The 19,565-nt window shown below is 39.1% G+C and overlaps 1 protein-coding gene across 1 annotated transcript in view; it reads left to right on the top strand.

Annotated features, from left to right (window-relative positions):
- Positions 1 to 19,565, top strand: part of TMEM131 (transmembrane protein 131) — a 93,618-nt gene that overhangs the window by 9,140 nt on the left and 64,913 nt on the right. Inside the window, 2 exon segments of the mRNA XM_009866088.1 lie at positions 3,499 to 3,560; positions 18,839 to 18,879. Of these exon segments, the coding sequence (XP_009864390.1) occupies positions 3,499 to 3,560; positions 18,839 to 18,879 (103 nt within the window).

The raw sequence follows: 19,565 nt of genomic DNA, 5'->3' as shown, positions 1-19,565 counted from the left end.
GTTGATCTGTGCAGTGGCAGGCCACTGGCAGCTGAAATGCTTCCTACTCCAAATGTTGCTTTGTGCCCCTTTCGTTGCAGTTGCCGGTCATGAGGCAGGGTAACTGAAATGGCACGGTCAGCAGTTCTTAATTTGCTGCAGTTTACTGTTCCAGACTATTAAAGTATTGACTCCAGTATTAGGCTGATAATGGAGCATGATGGTATCAGCCTGGACTTTGACAGGAAGTTTTTTCCAGGAGAAATTGTTAGGAACTTTGCAGAAACAGTCATCTTCCTCTGTGGCACAGGGAATGGTTCACCTAAATTAAGCATGCCCTGGTGATCTCATAGTTAATTGCTTGCAGAGGCTTTTGGCATTGGTAATAACTTATTCTCTATTGATGACGTACACATTCTGTGTAAAAGTACAGAAAATACTGTTTTTGGACTTGCGCTGCAGAAGTTTGTGAACATACTTAGCTCAGGTACCACGTGCAAATGATGAGCAACTGCTTCTAATTCTAGAATAGGCAAATACCCAGAAGGAAGCATTCGGCTCTTTGGGCACCATCTGCGTTTCACTTTGAAGAAGCCTTTGTCCTTACTCTGGTCAATATTGGAGAGTTTGAGAGACGCTTTTACAGTGATTTGGGTGATTCTTTATGACTTGTCAGTGGAGCTTTTTTAAAATGTAATTGGCTTTACCTCATTTGAATGAGGTGACTCCTTGTTTCATCCTGTATTGAGAGTCTGAGAAGTCAGTTGAAAAAACCAGCTTTCGTTTGGAAGTTGTAGGTATTTACTTGTCATTTCCTTGCTTTGATGAAATAACTGATAAAGTAGAAACAAAATCTTGAAAGCTAGTCTTAAAGTAAAAGGTATAACCACAGAAACTTCATCACAGTCTTGGTTGAGGTGTGACCGCAGTGAAATGGCCAGTGGCCAGGCTTTGCAGTATGTCTGACTTCACCTGGTGCTAACTGTCATCTGCCCTCTGAAAACATTTCTTAAATGATATAGTGATGAATGGCACTTCTGTTCAACAGTGTCACCCACTCACCAGATGTTCTGGAACATCTGATGCTTTGTTCTTCAGGTGCAACTAAGAAATAACTGCAGAGTGGCTGAAAAAGTGTTTGGAGTTTGCCAAAAGGCTGCCTGCGCTCAAGCTGCTTGGGTAGAAGGCTTTGGCTAGTTTCTCTGAGCTTTTGTGGGTGTTAATAGGTATGAAAGAATTGTTGCTATTTTGTGCTCTTTTTACTGACAGTGTGTCATATTAAAAATGGGAAAAGCCATCAGGAAAAGATTAAGAATTTTCAATTTTATGAAAAAACATACATTTGAAGATAACCTTTAGTGTTTTACTAGTTCATAACAGATTATGAATGTAAAACCGTGTTTTATAATGAATTTCTTATTTGTACCTGATGTCACAGTCAAGTTCTGTGTATTCTTTGTTTCGAGAGCAGAAATTTAAAGAACAAAAGAATTCCCCAAACCCCAGCCTTTTGAATTTTAGAAAGCTGTGCTCTTATTGTTATATATTTTTAATTGTATTTGTTAAATTTGAAATAAAGGACATACATGAGAAATCATAATTTCATTCTGGATTTGTCCCCAAGTTAAATTTTCAGGATTCCACAAGATTAGATTTTCAGATTCCACAAAAGCATTAGGAAAAACTTTTTCCCTGTGAGGGTGAGGGAGCACTGGCACAGGCTGCCCAGGGAGGTTGTGGAGTCTCCTTCTCTGGAGACATTCAAAACCCGCCTGAATGAGTTCCTGTGTGACCTACTGTAGGTGATCCTGCTCTGGCAGGGGGTTGGACTAGATGATCTTTTGAGGTCCCTTCCAACTCCTAACATTCTATGATTCTCTGATTTTCTCTCTGTATCAGCTAATCCACAAATCGGGCTGTTTTTTGCACAGAGGATAGCCATGACATATCTATGAAATTGTGACGAACTGTCATACTTTGCTTTGGGGGCCAGTTAGCTCAATCAGTTGAGCGTGGCGCTAACGCTGCCAAGGTCACAGGTTTGATTCCTGGTCAGTCCCCATGTGTTGCCTGATCTAGTCGAGAGGTGGCATCCCTGGTGACAGGAAGGCTGGATTAAAATGATCTCTAAGGTCCCATCCAGCTTAGGACTTTCTGTGATTCTATGTCAAGGTGTTATTTTCTTCCTGCTGCAACAAACTTGCATATTTTTAAGTGGTTTTGAAGACAAAATTAAACAGTGACTTGAATGTCTTGAGAGAGTTATCACTGTCTCAACTTCATCTATCGGAATGCTAAAAGCAGTCATGGAAAAAGGTTGTTGATCGAGGAGGAGTTATTTATAGGATTTTTATTTAAATACAGTGTTCTGAAGTTGTTACTGTATTTTATCCCAAAGACCTACGTTTGTGTGTATGTGTGAATAGTCTTTTACAGAGTAAAATTTAGACTTCTCTGAACTTTTGTTTCCTCTTTTAACTCATGTTCATTCTTGTACAGATTATTATATTTTACGGGAAAGGCAATGCCCTTATTTCTTTGTCTTTAAAAGAAAGTAGTATTCCCTGTGTTTTGAGAGGAATTGAAGAACAATTGCCTGACCAAACGTTTAGCGGAAATGAGTGGAGGAGGAATGCATAATTTGAGGATCCTATATGTGACTGAGGCATGAACTTTTCATCGAGTTTAGTCATATGGTGCAAACACTTCTAAACTGTTTCAAGTTTTGCTGTTACTATCAAGATGGAAAGAGCTGTTGCCACGCAGAGGATTAGGGAACAGTGGGAACAAGGCTTTCCAGATGTACAGTTAAGATTTTAGATGTATAAATGAAACTGAGATTCCATTTTAAGTGTTAGAATTCTTTGTGTACTTAGATGTATTAAACTTGGTTGTTTAGATTCCCAGTCAGACACACTGGTTGAAGTACAAGGGGAAATGGCCTTAAGTTACACCAGGGGAGGTTGAGGTTAGATATTAGGAAGAATTTCTTTACTGAGAGGGTTGTCAGCCATTGGAACAGGCTGCCCCGGGAAGAGGGTGAGTCGCCATCCCTGGAGGTGTTTAAGAGACGGGTAGATGTTGTGCTGAGGGACATGATTTAGTGATGTTGATAGGGCTGGGACAAAGGTTGGACTTGATGATCTTGAAGGTCTCTTCCAACTAAAGTTGTTGTATGATTCTGTGATTCTAAGTGCTGAGTTAGCTTGGTACAGCCAGACTTTTTAGGGAACCTAGAAGTTATTCCCTTTGGAGTTAATCATTTTTATGCCAAAAGACTGATTTGTGAAATTTGGTACTTATTGATATGAATGTCTTGGAATTGGAGCTCTCAAAGGAAAATTAGTATTTCAGATTTTTATTTGGTGGTTTGTTAGATTTCACATTGTTATTTTGGTTTGTAATAGCTCTATCTAAAAAACTATATACAGTAGATTTTAGATGTTTAAGTTGCTCTTTTTAACAGAAGAACATCTTGTTGTTAAATGAAGATACTTAGTTTTTTGTTTTTCTTTGCAGCTTTCATCCAGTCGGATGGCATAATAGAAATGCTACGTTTTGATGAAGGAGACCTACTGCAGGTATGTAGTCTGAATAAATCATCTGAACTAGCAATGTTTCATCTTCTTTTTGATAGATGCTTTTTCAAACTTGTAGGTGAGTGGATTTTTGGAAATAAATCAAATCTGAGTTCAAGAAAATTCTGGAACTTGTAGAATTGTTTTCAACAGTATACCCTAGTGGATACTAAGGTTCTGGATCTCTGATATTTTGTGTTGGGAATCTGATGGAGTTTATCACAAGTTCTTTTCAGTCTGTTTGTCCAGGACTTTTTTTCCTCAGCAAAACTGAGGGATGCTTTCTGTTTAAGTCTTGCCTTGATGTTGAGTTGGGATGCAATTGGATAGCAAAGCTAGAGGAACTGGGAAGTGTTTCAAGATTACCAAATGTAAAGGGAACCTTTGGACCCAAGTTGCCCCTGACTTTAAAGAAAGTTCAAATTGCCACAGTGAGGTAATTGCTGTTGCAAATATGGGTTTGCTGGGTTAAAAAATCGCTGGATGGCCAAGCCCAGAGAGTGGTGGTGAATGGAGTTAAATCCGGTTGGCAGCCAGTCACAAGCAGCATCCCCCAGGGCTCAGGGTTTTTTGGGCCAGTCTTGTTTACTTTCTGTATCGATGATCTGGATGAGGAGATCAATTGCACCCTCATTAAGTTTGCACATGATACCACCTAGGGTGAGAGTGTTGATCTGCTCCAGGGTAGAGAGGCTCTACAGGGAGACCTGAACAGACTGGATTGATGGGCTGAGGTCAGTTGTATGAGGTTTAACAAGATCAAGTGCTGCGTCCTCCACTTCAGTCACAACAACCCCAGGCAGTGCTACAGGTTTGGGGAAGAGTGGCTGGAAAGCTGCCTGGAGGAAAAGGACCTGGGGGTGTTGGTGGAGCAGCCAGCTGAACATGAGCCAGCAGTGTGCACAGGTGGCCCAGAAGGCCAAGAGCGTCCTGGCCGCTATCAAAAATAGTGTGTCCAGCACGAGTAGGGAAGTGATCATGCCCCTGTGCTCAGCAATGGTGAGGCTGCATCTAGATTACTGTGTTCAGTTTTGGACACTGCAGTCCAAGAAAGGCCTTGAGGTGCTAGATCAGGTCCAGAGAAGGGCAGGTGAAGGGCAAGCTGGTGAAGGGTCTGGAGAACAAGTGTTATGAGGAGTGGCTGAGGGAACTGGGATTATTTAGTCTGGAGAAAAGGAGGCTGATGGGACACCTTACTGCTCTCTGCCACTACCTGAAAGAAGGTTGTAGTGAGTTGGGGATTGGTATCTTCTCCCAAGTAACAAGTCATAAGACAGGAGGAAATGGGCTCAACTTGTGCCAGGGGGGGTTTAGATTGGATATTAGGAAAAATTTCTGTACAGAAGGAGTGGTGAAGCATTGGAACAGGCTGCCCAGGGAGGTGGTAGAATCACCATTCCTGAAGGCGTTCAAAAAAACATGTAGACGTTAGGGACATGGTTTAGTGGTCGTGGTGATGTTGGGTTGACGATTGGATTTGGTGATCCTAGAGGTCTTTTCTGACTTTAATGATTCTATGGTCTTTCAGGTATAATGTTGCCATTATACCTGAGCTTTCTTTTGGCATGAGTCAAAATGGATGAAAAGGTAACTTGAAATACATGTTGATATTTTGCAATGGTGGTAGTAGTCAGGATAAAGTATGTAGGAGCATGGCGTGATATGTTAGAGCTAGGTAGTTCTAAAGTTCTATTGACTAGAATTTAATGTGCATGCATTTTGTACGTTGTATTTATGTTGATAATATCTTCTGTTAGAATTCCTTAATGATGTTAGTCCTGATAGTTGAGAGGGAAGAGAGGAGAAAGCAAGCAATTAATTGTTAAAACTATTAGAACACCTGGCATGTGACTGTACAGCTCCACTAGTTACCAGTGCAGTGCTTCATTTACAATTTCTACCTTCTATCTAATCTAGAAGAGTCAATAAATGTAAAAGCTATAAAGTTCTGAGTTTGTAATAATATTATTTATTGCAGATTTATGAATGAGTGGGGTTTTTTTTACCTCACTTAAGTTGTTAGGCTTTCTTGTTTGCTTGTTTGGTTTTGTTTTTTTCCGTATTGCACTGCTTGGTTCTTAATAAAACTCAAGGATAATATATTATACATAGAAGGATTATAATATACAAAGGTAAGATCCTTCAAAATGATCTAAACTGGTTACAGAAAAGATTGCAGTTAAAAACAAACAAACAAAACAAACCTCAACAACCCTCCCCAAAAAAACCCTTACACAAAACCACTGAACAAGCAACAAAAACCCCCGAGGTTCCTGATTAAACAGTTGTTTAGATGTCATGTGCTGAACACATTGTCATAATAGATATCTGTGTAGGCTTGTGTTTGGACATATAGAGTAGAATGGTGGAAGTTTTCCATATAGTGGTTACAGTCTCAAATATTGCAGTTTTTGACTCAGAATATTTCTTTAGCTTGAGTGGAGATACCACATATCAGTATAAATACAAGAGAAAAAAATCACTAGACTTAGTTTTTTTTCTTTTACATTGCTGTTAGAATGTATTTTGTTCACCAAGAATGGTTTAATAAAAACTACAGACAGGTGTTGGCCAAAATTTTGAGAGAAAAATGATGTAATCAAGTTCATTACTTGCATTTTAGGTGTGGTTTTCCCCATGACTTTTTAAAAGTAATTAAAATTAATATTACAAATGTGATTTAAATAAATAAAGAAAGAAATAATGTATTTAAGCGATCTATTAATCGCCATAGTTTTCAGGACTAGAAATTAATGGTGCTGCTGTGAATCATCTCAATAAAGATGGAAGAGTGAAATGGATTGTTAATCATTCCAACAAGGTGCAACAGAGACAGTAAAATTAGTTTAAATATTATAGTGGGACAAAGTCAAGCAATTGATGCTGTACTGTAAACTTTGCAGTGGTTTGGATTGCATTTGATTGCTGCTTACCCTAATAAATTGCTGAATATTTAATTTAAAACAAAGCAAGAGAAACAAATTTTCTAATAAATTGTCTATATGGTTTATATTATGGTCCTGGCTCTCAAGTCAAAAACACCTATGTAAGTGAAACCAGTCCCTTTTAATCAGAATGATACAGCATGTTTTCTGTAGCTTACCATTTTTTTTTCCTGTAGATTTTTGATATGGTGACCTCTTGTGACTGCTTACTGCAATTAAACAATGAAACTGAAGGAAATACATAGTTGTTAAAACAGATTTATGTCTTGTGAGCAGCTGTTACTAAAGTTTTAAACCTAATGTAATGTCATTGAATGTTTCTTATTCTGGCTTTCTCTAAGTTTTCACAAATGGTTGTTGCTTGTAGGTACCATCATGGCAGCACAAATATGATGTAGTAGTAGCTCAGTATTGTCTAATGTTATGTCACCTTCAGGTGATTTTTTTTTTATATTTATAAAAAATAACTGGTGCATAACATGATTAATAATCACTGAAGTGTCAAAGTCCTCTCTAGTTTTAGTTTATATTTCCTCTCTCAGAGAATTTGGTATATTTCAGTTATTTCAGTGGAAGCAACCTCTTTTCTTGTTTGAAGGAGCTACTTTCCAAATAAGACAAATCAAATGCTGAGTCTTAAGTAATTTTAATCGTTAGGAATTCCTGCCACCTCCCTCCAGTTAGAATATATCCTCTTGATACTGTATTTTTTTACCTATTTGTACTGCATACTGTTGGTGAAACACTCCTTATGTGTTTCAGTTGCTTTTTAGGACTTCTGTTATAAAATATAAACGAATGTGTTGGAAAATTTGGTTTGACCAGACTGGTGTAAACCAGTTATTTATGGAAAGAGCATAAATTTTTAAATATATAAGAAAAAATAAATCAGTGAAAATAAACTGGCGATGGAAGTTTCATATTTTCATGCTAGTGGGTAACTCTAATGTAGTTTGGGAGTCGGCTTACGGTATGTGGATTGGAAAGTTCTGTAGCATGTAGCTTTGCTCTCCGTCTTAACAGAGCAGAAGGGACAATTCTATTCTTTAACATACATGTTTGGATTAAAGTTTTATAGCTGAATAAGTTTAATCTACTCCTTTCCATGGATTAAAATACAATAATGAGAGAATTTCCTAATTCTGTCTATTCTTTATGTTTATCAGTCCCCTTACCGACTCAACTTTTTGAACTCTTTGAATAATTTATATAGATCGTGAACATAGGGTAAGAATTGTATTAATGTAAATTGTCCATTCCTCAATGCAGTGTAGAGTTTGGGGATTTTTCTCCAGTAGCAGGCAATTTGAAAATGTCTGTATAATGGTACTTCACAGAGTCATCAATTTATTTAGTTGGAATGGACCTCAGGAGATCCACCTAGGCCTTTCTTCAGATAGTGTTGTGTGTAGATGGACTACTCGTGGCAGGTGCTTGACTCCTGTGTTCTTAAAACCTCTAGAGAAGTAACTTTCACAAGTTTAAGTACATAGATATTTCATGCCTGAGGTGGTTTTGAGGCTTCCTTTTTCTCCAGTATATATTCAGGTTTTGAGTTTTTTCCCCTCTTCATGTGATAATTTCATACTAAATTTTGTAGCTTCTTCATGCAAATTTTTAACCTCCTCCCCCAAATTTCTGTACTGGATTTTTATTTACCCAAAACGTAGCATTTGGTCAGGACATTAGTACTCTGAGGCTATAAGAAAGGACAGAGTAGTTGCTTCTCTGTGTAATAACACTTACTTTAGTAATTCCAAAATGACTTGTAAATTTTTGACAGTATTTTGTTACTCACATAGTTTCTATTTCTCTATGCTCTCCAGACACATTCTTTTTTGTAGTGTACTATCAGTTATTCCCACCTTTAGATCTGAGCTCTCCTTCAGCAGAACTTCACCATGACAGTGTCAGGCATTTGAACCCTTGTCAAGCGTCTGACAATGATGTCATCTGCAAACATTAGGAGTGCTGAAATAAGCTACAGCTATTACTTTTAACATTTATCCTTTCATATTAAGCCAACATACTGTCTCACTTCTTGAGGATTTTGGAAAAATGAACAGAAAAGGGAAATTTATATTTCAGAGCAAAGTTTTCATTTGCTTTTAGTTCATAAAGGACTATTTCCCAGCTCATTCCATTTATCAACAGCTCTTGCCTTGGATATCTAATGTTTTCCTGCACAATGTAGTTTGGGCCACTGTTTTCCAGAGTGAAGTATCTTCTATTCAGACTGTTTGGAAAGTACTTCTGCTGATGGAGTAGTAACATATTCCTGCAATGAGAAAGGAAAATGATAAGACTCTTGAGTCAAATTCTCTTAAAATGAAGCACTACACTTGCCATTGCTGCAATAATCATAAATGTATGAAATGCTTTTTTACAGGCGAACTCCTAGAAATTATTTTACAGATACTTAGTGGATTACAGAATAGCTAAAATGAGGAAAAATTAAACCTGTGTGGTTATATAATACATATTTGCTGTCTTTATTCATGAGCTGCTAGTCACAAAAGCTAGTAGTGAGAATTACAGTGCCTCTAAATGTGAAATATGATGGAACCTTAAGGTGACTTGCAGTGAGGAAGCTTTGGGACTGAGTTACATGTGTGAGAATCAGCAATGCTGATCTCTTGCTGAAGGAATCTTAGTATTTTCTGCATAATTGTACTTTATCCCATATGTCACAGTAAAGAAGTATCTTAACAGAAGTGGCAACCATTCACTGCCAGTGTGTCTACAATAGTGTTTTTCGGGTATAAAGCTTAAATGCATTTCTTTTTAATCCCCTCTAATTTTCATATTTTATGCTGACTTTTAAAAATGGTTTTGATACAATCTCTATTGATATCCATATAGCTGAACTGCTAAGATACAGGCTGCATAAAAGGGCAGTAAAGCCGGACCGTCGACCTCAATGGGTGTACTGCACAGTGCATAGCTGGCAGGCAGTTAGTCATGGTGGAGCTTGATAGTGAGGACAGGACTGCCTGATGTCTTCATTGGCAGCCTGGATGATGGTGTAGGGAGAAAGTACTCTCAGTAAGTTCGGGGGTACTACCAAATTGGACAAAGTAGTTGATACACTGGAAGGCAAGGCTGCTGTTCAGAGGGACTTTGCCAAGCTGACAAGAACCTTACGACATTTAGCTAAGGCAAGCGCAAGTCCTGCACCTGGGAGGAGAGAGTAACCCCGTGTAACAGGACAGGCTGGGCACTGGCTGGCTACACAGCAGCACTGCTGAAAAGACCTGGAGGGTCCCCATAGGCCACAGGTTGAACATAAGTTAGCTGTGTGCCCTTGGAGCAAAGGCGGCCACTGGCCTACTGAACTGTTTGAACAAATGTGGGACCGGAAGATAATAGGTGTGATTTCCCCACCACTTAAGCACTTGTGGGGCTGTAGCTAGAGTACTGTGACTAGTCTGGGCTACCCAGTACAAGGCAGGCACTGACATACTGGAGCAAGCACATACTGGAGCAAGCACAGCAGAGGGTAATCAAGATGATCAGGGGGTTGGAAGCTTGTTTCTTCGACTTTTAGAAGAGAAAACTATGGGAAAAACTAATTGCTGAGGGCAGTAAACAGTTGACAAGAGCCAGACATTTCATTGTGCACAGTTGGAAGCATGTGAGGCTTTGGACGTGCTTCTGCAGAGGACATTCCAAACCCATATAAGAACAAAAGCTTTTAAACTTCAGGATGATAGAACACCGGACCAGGTTACTCGAAGCTGTAGAATTTTTTTCTTTGGAGATACCGGGAACTTGATAGCCTAGAGCTGTGAGTGACCTGCACTAACAAGACCTCTCCTGAACAAGGGTTGGCTAGATGGCCTCTGGACCTTCCTTCCAACATGTGTGGTTTTGTAAAAGAGTAAAAGCCATCTCACTTTATTGCCTTTTCTTGTGAGCAGCTAAAGTCCTGCTGCTCAGAAAAAAATTGCAGTTTCTTCTTCTCATGCAGGAAGAATTGCCATCCCCAGGCTTTAGTTTAAAAGTAATTAATTGATGCCCAGGAGTGACTGTTGCAAAACCAATGTCAATAGCATGTGTTGCATCAGCTAAAATCAACTGATGTTTTTGTTTCCTTGTGTGAGTTTGGGTCATGAAAGAGCATGGCAAAAATAACTCGGTTCAGCCACTTCCAGCTACCTGGCAGATTACAGCATTCAATTTTTCATTACCTTAGGTAAGATATTAATCATTAATTATGTTTCTTTTAATTATCTTACTTATTAGCATAGAGCTCATGAATTCAGCAATGAAGACTGAAGCTACCATCTACGTATCGGTTTTGTAGCTGTCTCTCAACATTTAGTTGCCTGCAGCACATAGTTTTTCTACAAGAAGGAAAGAGCCTTACTATAAAATAACAATATGTAAAATGTACTGAAAGAGGCTTTCAGACTGAAAGAGTCTTTTAAATTAGTGTGGATACTCTAGTTTAGGAATACAGAAGGCTTTGATTGCTGAGAATTTTGGTAACATTAAACCTGGTGTCCAGAAACCTCAAGTCTTAAGAGGACCTCCCTGCTTCGCCCCCACCGTCCTTGTTTAAGACTTCAGAGCTTTTTTTTCAGTTGATTAAACAAAGGCAACCACTGCTATTCTAGGTACCCTGGGCCGTCCCAGACATGTACATGGAGCTGGCAGATACGGCACAGGGCGTAGGAGAAACTGTGTGCCCTTCTGGATGTCATTCGGAGACCAGGCAGGTTGCCCTGGGACATTAATCTCAAGTGGCAGCAGAAGCCTATGTTTAGATGACTGACTGTAGTGCTAGGTAATATGACCTCTTACCAAGAGGTGAAGAATAGCCCTTACAACAAACTGATGAGATGTTAAAATCAACCTCTTTTTTTGGTGGTTTTTTTGTGGGATTTTTTTTTTTTTCTGGCTGAAGTTAACAACCATGTGTATGTCTTTATAGATGGCCTTCAGACTGTAAGGTGTAGTTTTGATTGTCCATGTGCGCAAGATTGTTGTCAGGTATTGTTCCACAACTGTACTTAGTCTGCAAGGTGTGCTTTCAGGTACGGATTCTCTGTGAAATCTTTCTTGGGAATACGAGCCTTGGGAGAGAAATTGTTGGAAGTCTTGAAACCAGTGCTGTCCAACTGCCTTCGAATTTCTAACTCGCTCTGTGCACATTATCTCAAGATATTTATTCTGGAATCCCTTTGGTTTACAGTTTAATCCTTCTAGGGTTATATAAGGGACAAATTAAGGGATGCCACTGGTAGTAGCAACAGCCTAAATTCATATGCGAACTTTAAATTAAAAAAAATAGTCAATGAAAAAAAATCATCTATCTCCAAGACTTGAGCACAGCTTTTTAGGTGAAAGTAGTAGAAACCTCTAGTTGTGTTAAAAGGGGTGATTCTTCCCTGTTCCATTTATTTTTCCCTGCTTGGTTCTAGGTTTCTGCTGGCTCTTTTGTACTGACTTCAGTTTTTGTTGTTAGGCAGACAGTTGGAAGAGAAAATTAATCCAATTGAATTTTTTCCCTGTAACTTAGCTTACTATGTCTCTTGAAATATTAATAGTGTGCACATGCAGCCTGCTTCCAGATCTGTCTGTTGCAAGGCAATATTTTGTTATTTGTAATACTTCTCACATACAGATAAGATTTAATACAGGTTTCCTCTAAATCTATTTTGCTAATGGTGCTCTGTTGCAGGTGTACCCTTTACAAGAGAAAAGAATAAACTGTATTTATTAAGGAGCATAGCTTTATTTCTCTTTACCTGATTAACTGGCATCACGCAACATAATCTACACTTAAAGTAGTGGATTGATCTCATACATGGTTTTAGTTCTTGGCATTTATGTCTAACAGTTTTTTGTGCTGCCACACAGGAAAAATAGCATGTCAGGCTGCAGCACAGTAGGTCCACAATTTTATTTGAAGATCTTATTAAAAAAAATATTTAGAACACATAACTCAACACATGTGTATGTTTTTGTTTACTACATGACTCTAAAGATTGACATGTAATAAAATTGAGTGGTAATTATAGAAACTGCCACATGAGATTTATTTTTGGTTTAGTTCCATGATGCTATGGTTGATGAGCTGCTGAAGCTGCTATGCTGTTTCTTTGCTCTTGACTGACCGTGATTTAAAACAAAAACAAAACAAATGCCCCCCAAAGCAAAAAACACACATAAAAATACCAACCAAAAAAAAGGGTGAAAAGCAAACAACCTTCTGCTCAAAACATGAAAAGGGTCATTGAAAAGCACTTGTAATTTTACTTGTGTTTAACAGAATCCTAAAGGAAAAAACGGCTTTTCCTTATAAGCATGAAGCTTTGATGGATTTTTGCTTTTAAATATGTGTCCTGTCAAAGTGATTTGTGATTTTAAACTTTATGTACCGATATTAGATTAATACTTTCATAGCAAATCTGTAATTTCAGAATATAGGGGGCCGGTTAGCTCAGTCAGTTGAGCGTGGTGCTAACAACGCCAAGGTCGCGGATTTGATTCCCATTCAGTCCCCATATGTTGCCTGATATAGTGGAGAAGTGGCATCCCTGTCGACAGGGAGGCTGGATTAAAGTGATCTCTAAGGTCCTTTCCAGCCTAGGCCATTCTATGATTCCCAGACTATGAACATAAGAAGGAAAATGCGTGTCTGTGATCAGACAGAAAATTTAACTCCCAGCAGTTAACTACAGCCATGTAGTTTGGCTGTTGTCAGTGACGTGTATTTCCATTTGTTTCTGTGTTTTTCTGTAATTAAATTTGATCTCCACTGCCCTCTGTCTGAAAGTTGTTCGAAGTGGGATCTTGGACTGAGACTAACATTAGGGATATTGACTGCCAGCCACAATGCTAAAAAGTGTAATTAATGAACAGCTTTCTCATGCCGAATAATTTAAAGCTTAATAGAATATGCTATCTTGTTAGTGCCAAAGTTTGTTGTCAAGGATGGGACAGTGTTGGTAATGACTATTTTGGTTGCCTTTTCACAGGATCTGAAGCTGTTAAGTCCATCATCTGACTGTCAGGTAGCTGCTGGTGATTGAATTATGTGCTTTAGTTATGTTTCTAAAGAAAAATCCATTACTGAAAGGAAAGTTGCATTTAACTATAGAGAATAACGTACTTTCAAGGACATTGGTAAGGCATACAGGGTGTTTATGCATCTGTTAACTTCATAGCATAAGTTTGGTTGTTGTTGTGGTTTAACCACAGCTGGCAACCAAGTCCCACACAGCTGAGCTCATGCTCCCCACATAGTGGGATGGGGGAAAGAATCCGAAGAGTAAAAGTGAGAAAACTCATGGGTTGAGGTGAAGACCGTTTCATAAGTAAAGCAAAAGCTGCGTGTGCAAGCAAAGCAAACTGAGGAATTAATTCACCACTTCCCGTGGGCAGGCAGGTGTTCAGCTGTCTGCAGGAGAGCAGGGCTCCATTGTGCTTAATGGTGACTTGGGAAGACAAATGACATCACTCCAAATGTGCCCCCCTTCCTTATTCCTCACAGCTTTACGTGCTGAGCATGATGCCATATGGTGTGGGACATCCCTTTGGTCAGTTGGGGTCACCTATCCCAGCTGCTTTTGCTCCCAACTACTTGTGCACCCCCAGCCTGCTCGCTGGTGGGGTGGGGTGAGGAGCAGAAAAGGCCTTGAGGCTGTGCAAGCACTGCTCAGCAATAATGAAAACATCCCTGGGTTATCAGCACTGTTTCCAGCACAAATCCGAAACGCAGCCCCTTCCTAACTACTATGGAGAAAATTTACTCAGTTCCAGCTCAGACCAGTACAGTTGTATAATGATATTAATATAACAAGAACACTGTCTCAGCAATTTTTGATTCTTTCCCTCCAGTGGGCAGGAAAGTCAGTGGTGTGAATGCATAACATTGAAGAATGGAACTGGCAAAATTAGGAGAATCACAGAGCCATAGAACAGCCTTGGTTGGAAGAGACCTTCAAGATCATCAAGTCCAACATTTGTCCTATCCCTATCAATACCTCTAAACCATGTCCCTCAGCACAACATCTACCCGTCTCTTAAACACCTCCAGGGATGGCGACTCAACCGGGGCTGCCGCCCCACCCCCCCCCCGGGCCAGCCTGTTCCAATGCCTGACAACCCCTTCAGTAAAGAAAATCTTCCTAATATCCAACCTGAACCTCCACTGGTGCAACTTAAGGCCATTTCCCCTTGTCCTGTCACTCACCACTGGGGAGGACAGATCAACTCCCACCTGGTTACAACCTCCTTTCAGGTAGTTGTAGAGAGTGATAAAGTTTCTCCTCAGTCTCCTCCAGGCTAAACAGCCCCAGATCCTTCAGCCCTTCCTTGTACAACACCTGCTCCAAATTTTTTGTTAGCTTGGTAAACCCACCTCTGTACCCCCTCCAGCACCTCATTGTCCCTCTTGTAGTGAGGAGCCCAAAACTGGACACAGCACTCAAGGTGAGGCCTCACCAAAGCTGGGTACAGGGGAGTGATCACCAGCCAGTTTCTGCTGGCAACACTGTTCCTGATACTGCCCATCCAGAGGGACCTTGACAGACTTGAGAGGTGGGCCCATGCCAACCTCATGAAGTTCAACAAGGCCAAGCGTAAGCTCCTGCACCTGGGTTGAGGCAATCCCAAGCACAAATATAAGTTGGTCTGAGAGCAGATTGGTGGCAGCCCTGAGGAGAGATTGCCCAAGGAGGTTGTGGATGCCTCATCCCTGAAAGTGTTCAAGGCCAGGTTGGATGGGATTTTGAGCAACCTGGTCTAGTGGGAGAGAGCTGTCCCTGTCCACAGCAGGCCTAGGCCATTAGTGGCCTAGTTGGAACTAGGTGGTCTTCAAGGTCTCTTCCAACCTTAACCATTCTGTGATACAGGCCAGGATGCCATTGGCGTTCTTGGCCACCTGGGCACACTGCTGGCTCATGTTAATCCAGCTGCCCATTAACACCCCCAGGTCCCTCTCTGCCCGGCAGCTCTCCAGCCACTCCTCCCCAAGCCTGTAGTGCTGCTGAGGGTTGTTGTGGCATTGGGGGACACCACCTGTGACCAACCACCAACTGGTTTTAACTTCATTGACCATGACTGTTTGGACTCAGCCATCTAACCATTTTTTTACCCAGCAAAGCATATGCCCATCTAAGGCAAGAGCAGTCAATTTCTCTAGGAGAATGTTGTGAGCCACTGTGTCGAACGCCTTACTAAAGTCAAGATAAATGACATCCACAGCCTTTCCTTCATCCAGCAAGCGGGTCACCCAGTCAGAGAAGGAGATCAGATTTGTTAAATAGGACCTGCCCTTCGTAAACCCATGCTGACTGGATCTGATCACTTGGTTGTCCTGCATGTGCTGCATAATGGAACTGAGGACGATCTGCTCCATCAGCTTCCCTGGGACTGATGTCAAACTGACAAGCCTGTAATTTCCTGGTTCATCCTTCTTTCCCTTCTTATAGATAGGTGTTTATTTGCTGTCTTCCAGTCAGCTGGGATCTCTCCAGTCAGCCAGGACTGCTGATAAATGATGGACAGCAGGCTTTAAATGACTGTACTGTAGTGAAAAAGAGGGACATAACCAGTTGTTTGGTAGGGAGGAGCAGCAGAATAGGAGAAAACACTCAAAATGCATTTGGGTCATTTCTGAGTACATCTGCATTACTGGATATTGCATAAATCTTCAGATTCAAAACTTCTCCATCATCAACACTTGAAGCTTACCACTTGCTACATGCATTGGAGATGTGCAGAAAGCTCATGAACACCGAGTCTTAGAGTTTTTCTGTTAGTCTGGGTCACTGGTGAAGGTGAGCGTGCCTCTCCGCTGCAGTCATGTACTTCAGGCTGTTTAGTCCTTCTAAGCAAGCTCTAGTCTGCTTCTGCCAAGTAGGCTCTGCAGCATCTCCTGCAGAGCTCTCAGAGCCAGGTGTAGTCTGGTGTGCTTTTGGAGAGAATGCAGTAAGCAATAGTTACAGAGTGTAAAATAAATTAGAGGAAAAAAAAAGAAAAAAGAGAAATAGAATTGGAAAGGCAGACAGCAATTCATGGTTGTCAGAGTTATGCTAGAAAAGTAGGTAATTAGAAGCAGCATATCTGTTTACAAGTAGCTGTTAATTTTATTGAAACTACTGAAAAAACTCAAGCAATACATATTTTCTGTGGAACTTATCAAATCATACTGTTGAAAACTAGAGGAAATCACTGGCTGGATGTTTTGAACAAGTGCTTATAGGAAGTGTTAAATTAGCCTTCGACAGCACAAGTCATTTTTGGATGGAGAGAAAATATTTTCAACTGATTCACTGTGATTCAGTTTCTTAATTTTTTAAGTTGAAAAAATTAGTGAGTGGCAGTATAAAAACGGACGATTCATCTTGCCTCTCCAGTCTGAGGAAAAAAATAAGGTATGGAAGGCAAAGATCATTTTTTAAGATTAAATTCTTAGTTTTCAGAACTAATCAATTTATTTGTTAGGCAGTACTTCCTATGAAGTTTTAGACACAAAACATTTGTTATCTTAAGCATTCATCAGTTAACTGAGACTGATTTAAAATTTATTATTTCTTAATTTTAATTGAATTTCTCCTACTATACTGAAGTGATTCACTACAGATTTTATTTACTTATGTCTTACTGGAAATAGAAAATCGAGGATGACATCAGAAATTAAGAACTAAAAACTTACTAGCTAGGAAAACTCAATGGAACCATTTGCAAGCCAATGTATTTTAATGAAAAATAAGAAATGCCTCGTTTTTCTAATTATGGTACAAGTGATAATACATAAGTTGAAGTGAAAGCTTACTGGATTTAAATGAAAACTTGCTGAATTTTAAATTATAAAAAACATTGGCAATATAAAACAGGTTTAACATGTCTCTTAGCATTCTGTTCAGTGAGGAAAGACTGCACTGATCATACTGTACTGCAAAGCATAATTTCATGTGAACCCCTTCTTCTTGCAAGGTCTCTCTAACAAGGCAGTTTGCCCCTCTATTTCAGAGGTTTTGATACAAAAAAACTAATTGATGCTCTGCCTAAATGTTTTAAATTGCAAATAAATCCTAAAGTTACAAACTGATTAGCTTTGTTTTACAGTGGTAAGTAACACACTTCTAGCTTTCTTTAGTTTGATACAAATTGGAAGGTCAATAAACCAAATACTTTAATTTTAAATCTGAAATATTACTTAGATTTACTCTCCAGAATTGCTCCTTGACATGAATCAAACACTAATGATGGTGGGCTATATGATCTAATAGTAGTAAGTATAATTTTTTTAAGAAGTGTCTCCAAGAAGAAAAAGAAAACATAGATTCTTTTATTAGAGGAATTTTTGGTAAAGATTTTTTAAAATTATTTTAAGAAAAAATACTGTTACCTTAGCTAAAGCGTGGAAAGAAAGTGTGAATTATAGTTCAAATAGAAATCGATGAAGTGCCAAGCCAAAGATCTTAATTTTAGTTCTGAAATCAAATACGAAAAACTTCCATTCCCTTCTCAGACAAACAACATCCTTATACTTGAAGCGAGCAGGGTACTCTGTAGACTTTGTCAGACCTGTAAGCTTTCTTCACACTCCAAGAAAGTAAATGTTCATCTTGACCATGAAATGCCGTTAAAAGAAGGACTGAAATCCTCAGTTTAACCCCGAAATCCTGTGTGAATTTTTGAAGTTAGGCCTGTTTTAATATTAGCTGCATCAGGAGAACATTCCATATGTAGCTTTCTAAACCAGTGGGGATTTCTTAGACATAGGTAAACTAGTCAGAATTTCCTAAACAACATAACCTCTTTGTTTTTAGGTAATGAACTATAATGTCCAGCAGGGTGCTAGGAGAGGTATGTATAATAGAGGCTAGAAGATGATTAGCAGGGAAGGAGATAAAAGTTTATAGCGTTCTTTGTTTTCTAGTTTGTTAGATGACACGTGGAGTAGTTGCTTGACTTTTATTTGGTTTATATGGGTTTGTTTGTAATTTGTTTCTCACATCTATGGTAGATTTTTCTTTTGCTCCCTACAGTGTTATATAATGTCTTGAATTTTTTTCCTCCTCTCAATTTTCAAGTTGTTAAGTTGCTGTTAGTCTTACAGTTGTAGGAGTTTCTACCACTGGAACTTACTATGTTTCTTGTCCAGAGTCAAACAGTCTTTTGGTAGAGACTCCATTTCTTTAAATAATTGGAAAAAGTGATTTTACATTTTCTACTCCGGATCAAAGCTTCTTCTTTTGCCTTTCAGGATCTAATCTACTAAGTTGTTACAGTTTCTGTTGGTTTTGTTTTGTTTTGTCTTTCCCCACAGGAGGTATAATGCTGTCAGTGTCTTAAAATTACTTTTTTGTTTTACAGGCTGAGACAACTATAGGCCTCAGTTCATATCAACAGAAAAGGTAAGCATATGCCTCCACTTTCAGATCAAAATACAAAATAACTGCCTTATTTCAATCCATAATACTAACTATATTATCAAAATATCACAATAAATATAATGTGAAATTATGCTTTAATTTCACCTGGACTGGAAGAGCTACCACATGTGCATAGCTATACTGTGATAGGAGAATGAATTACCATGTGTAAAGTTACCATGTGTTTAGAGTTACTTGAATTTAATTGCTTTTGTAGTCAAATAAACTTTAACATTTTGGCCAGGATAAATAAAAAATTTTTTTTTTAAAGATCACATTAAAATTGTGTACTTTAATGTTTTACTAGGGGGTTTTCCCCATTTTGCTATCTTAAGCTGCTTGTGTGAAGAGCTGTGCTCATAACCCTGTGGTGGACTCAGACTTTGCACAGCAGTAAGAGAATCTCTTAAGTTTCGTTATTGAACTTCTCTTGTGTGTTGAAAGACAAACAAGATGATCCTTAATGCTTCTAGAAAGAACACATTTAAAGCAAATAGTTTAGAGAGCAGTATAACTAACTTCAGCTTCCAAACCTATTTCCATAAGACAAGTAGCTTAAGCTAAGTGATTGTTGTATTCTTCCCTCTCCTGGTTTGTAATATTAAATCAGCTGGTCTGGTGGTCATTCGTAGTTCACGAACAACATGAGTGGGTTAAGATGGTAGTGC

The sequence above is a fragment of the Apaloderma vittatum genome, unplaced genomic scaffold, assembly GCF_000703405.1.
Source record: "Apaloderma vittatum isolate BGI_N311 unplaced genomic scaffold, ASM70340v1 scaffold543, whole genome shotgun sequence".
NCBI classification, from domain to species: Eukaryota; Metazoa; Chordata; class Aves; order Trogoniformes; family Trogonidae; genus Apaloderma; species Apaloderma vittatum.
Note: the sequence above shows the minus strand (reverse complement) of the source record. Positions and strands in the feature narration are given on the sequence as shown.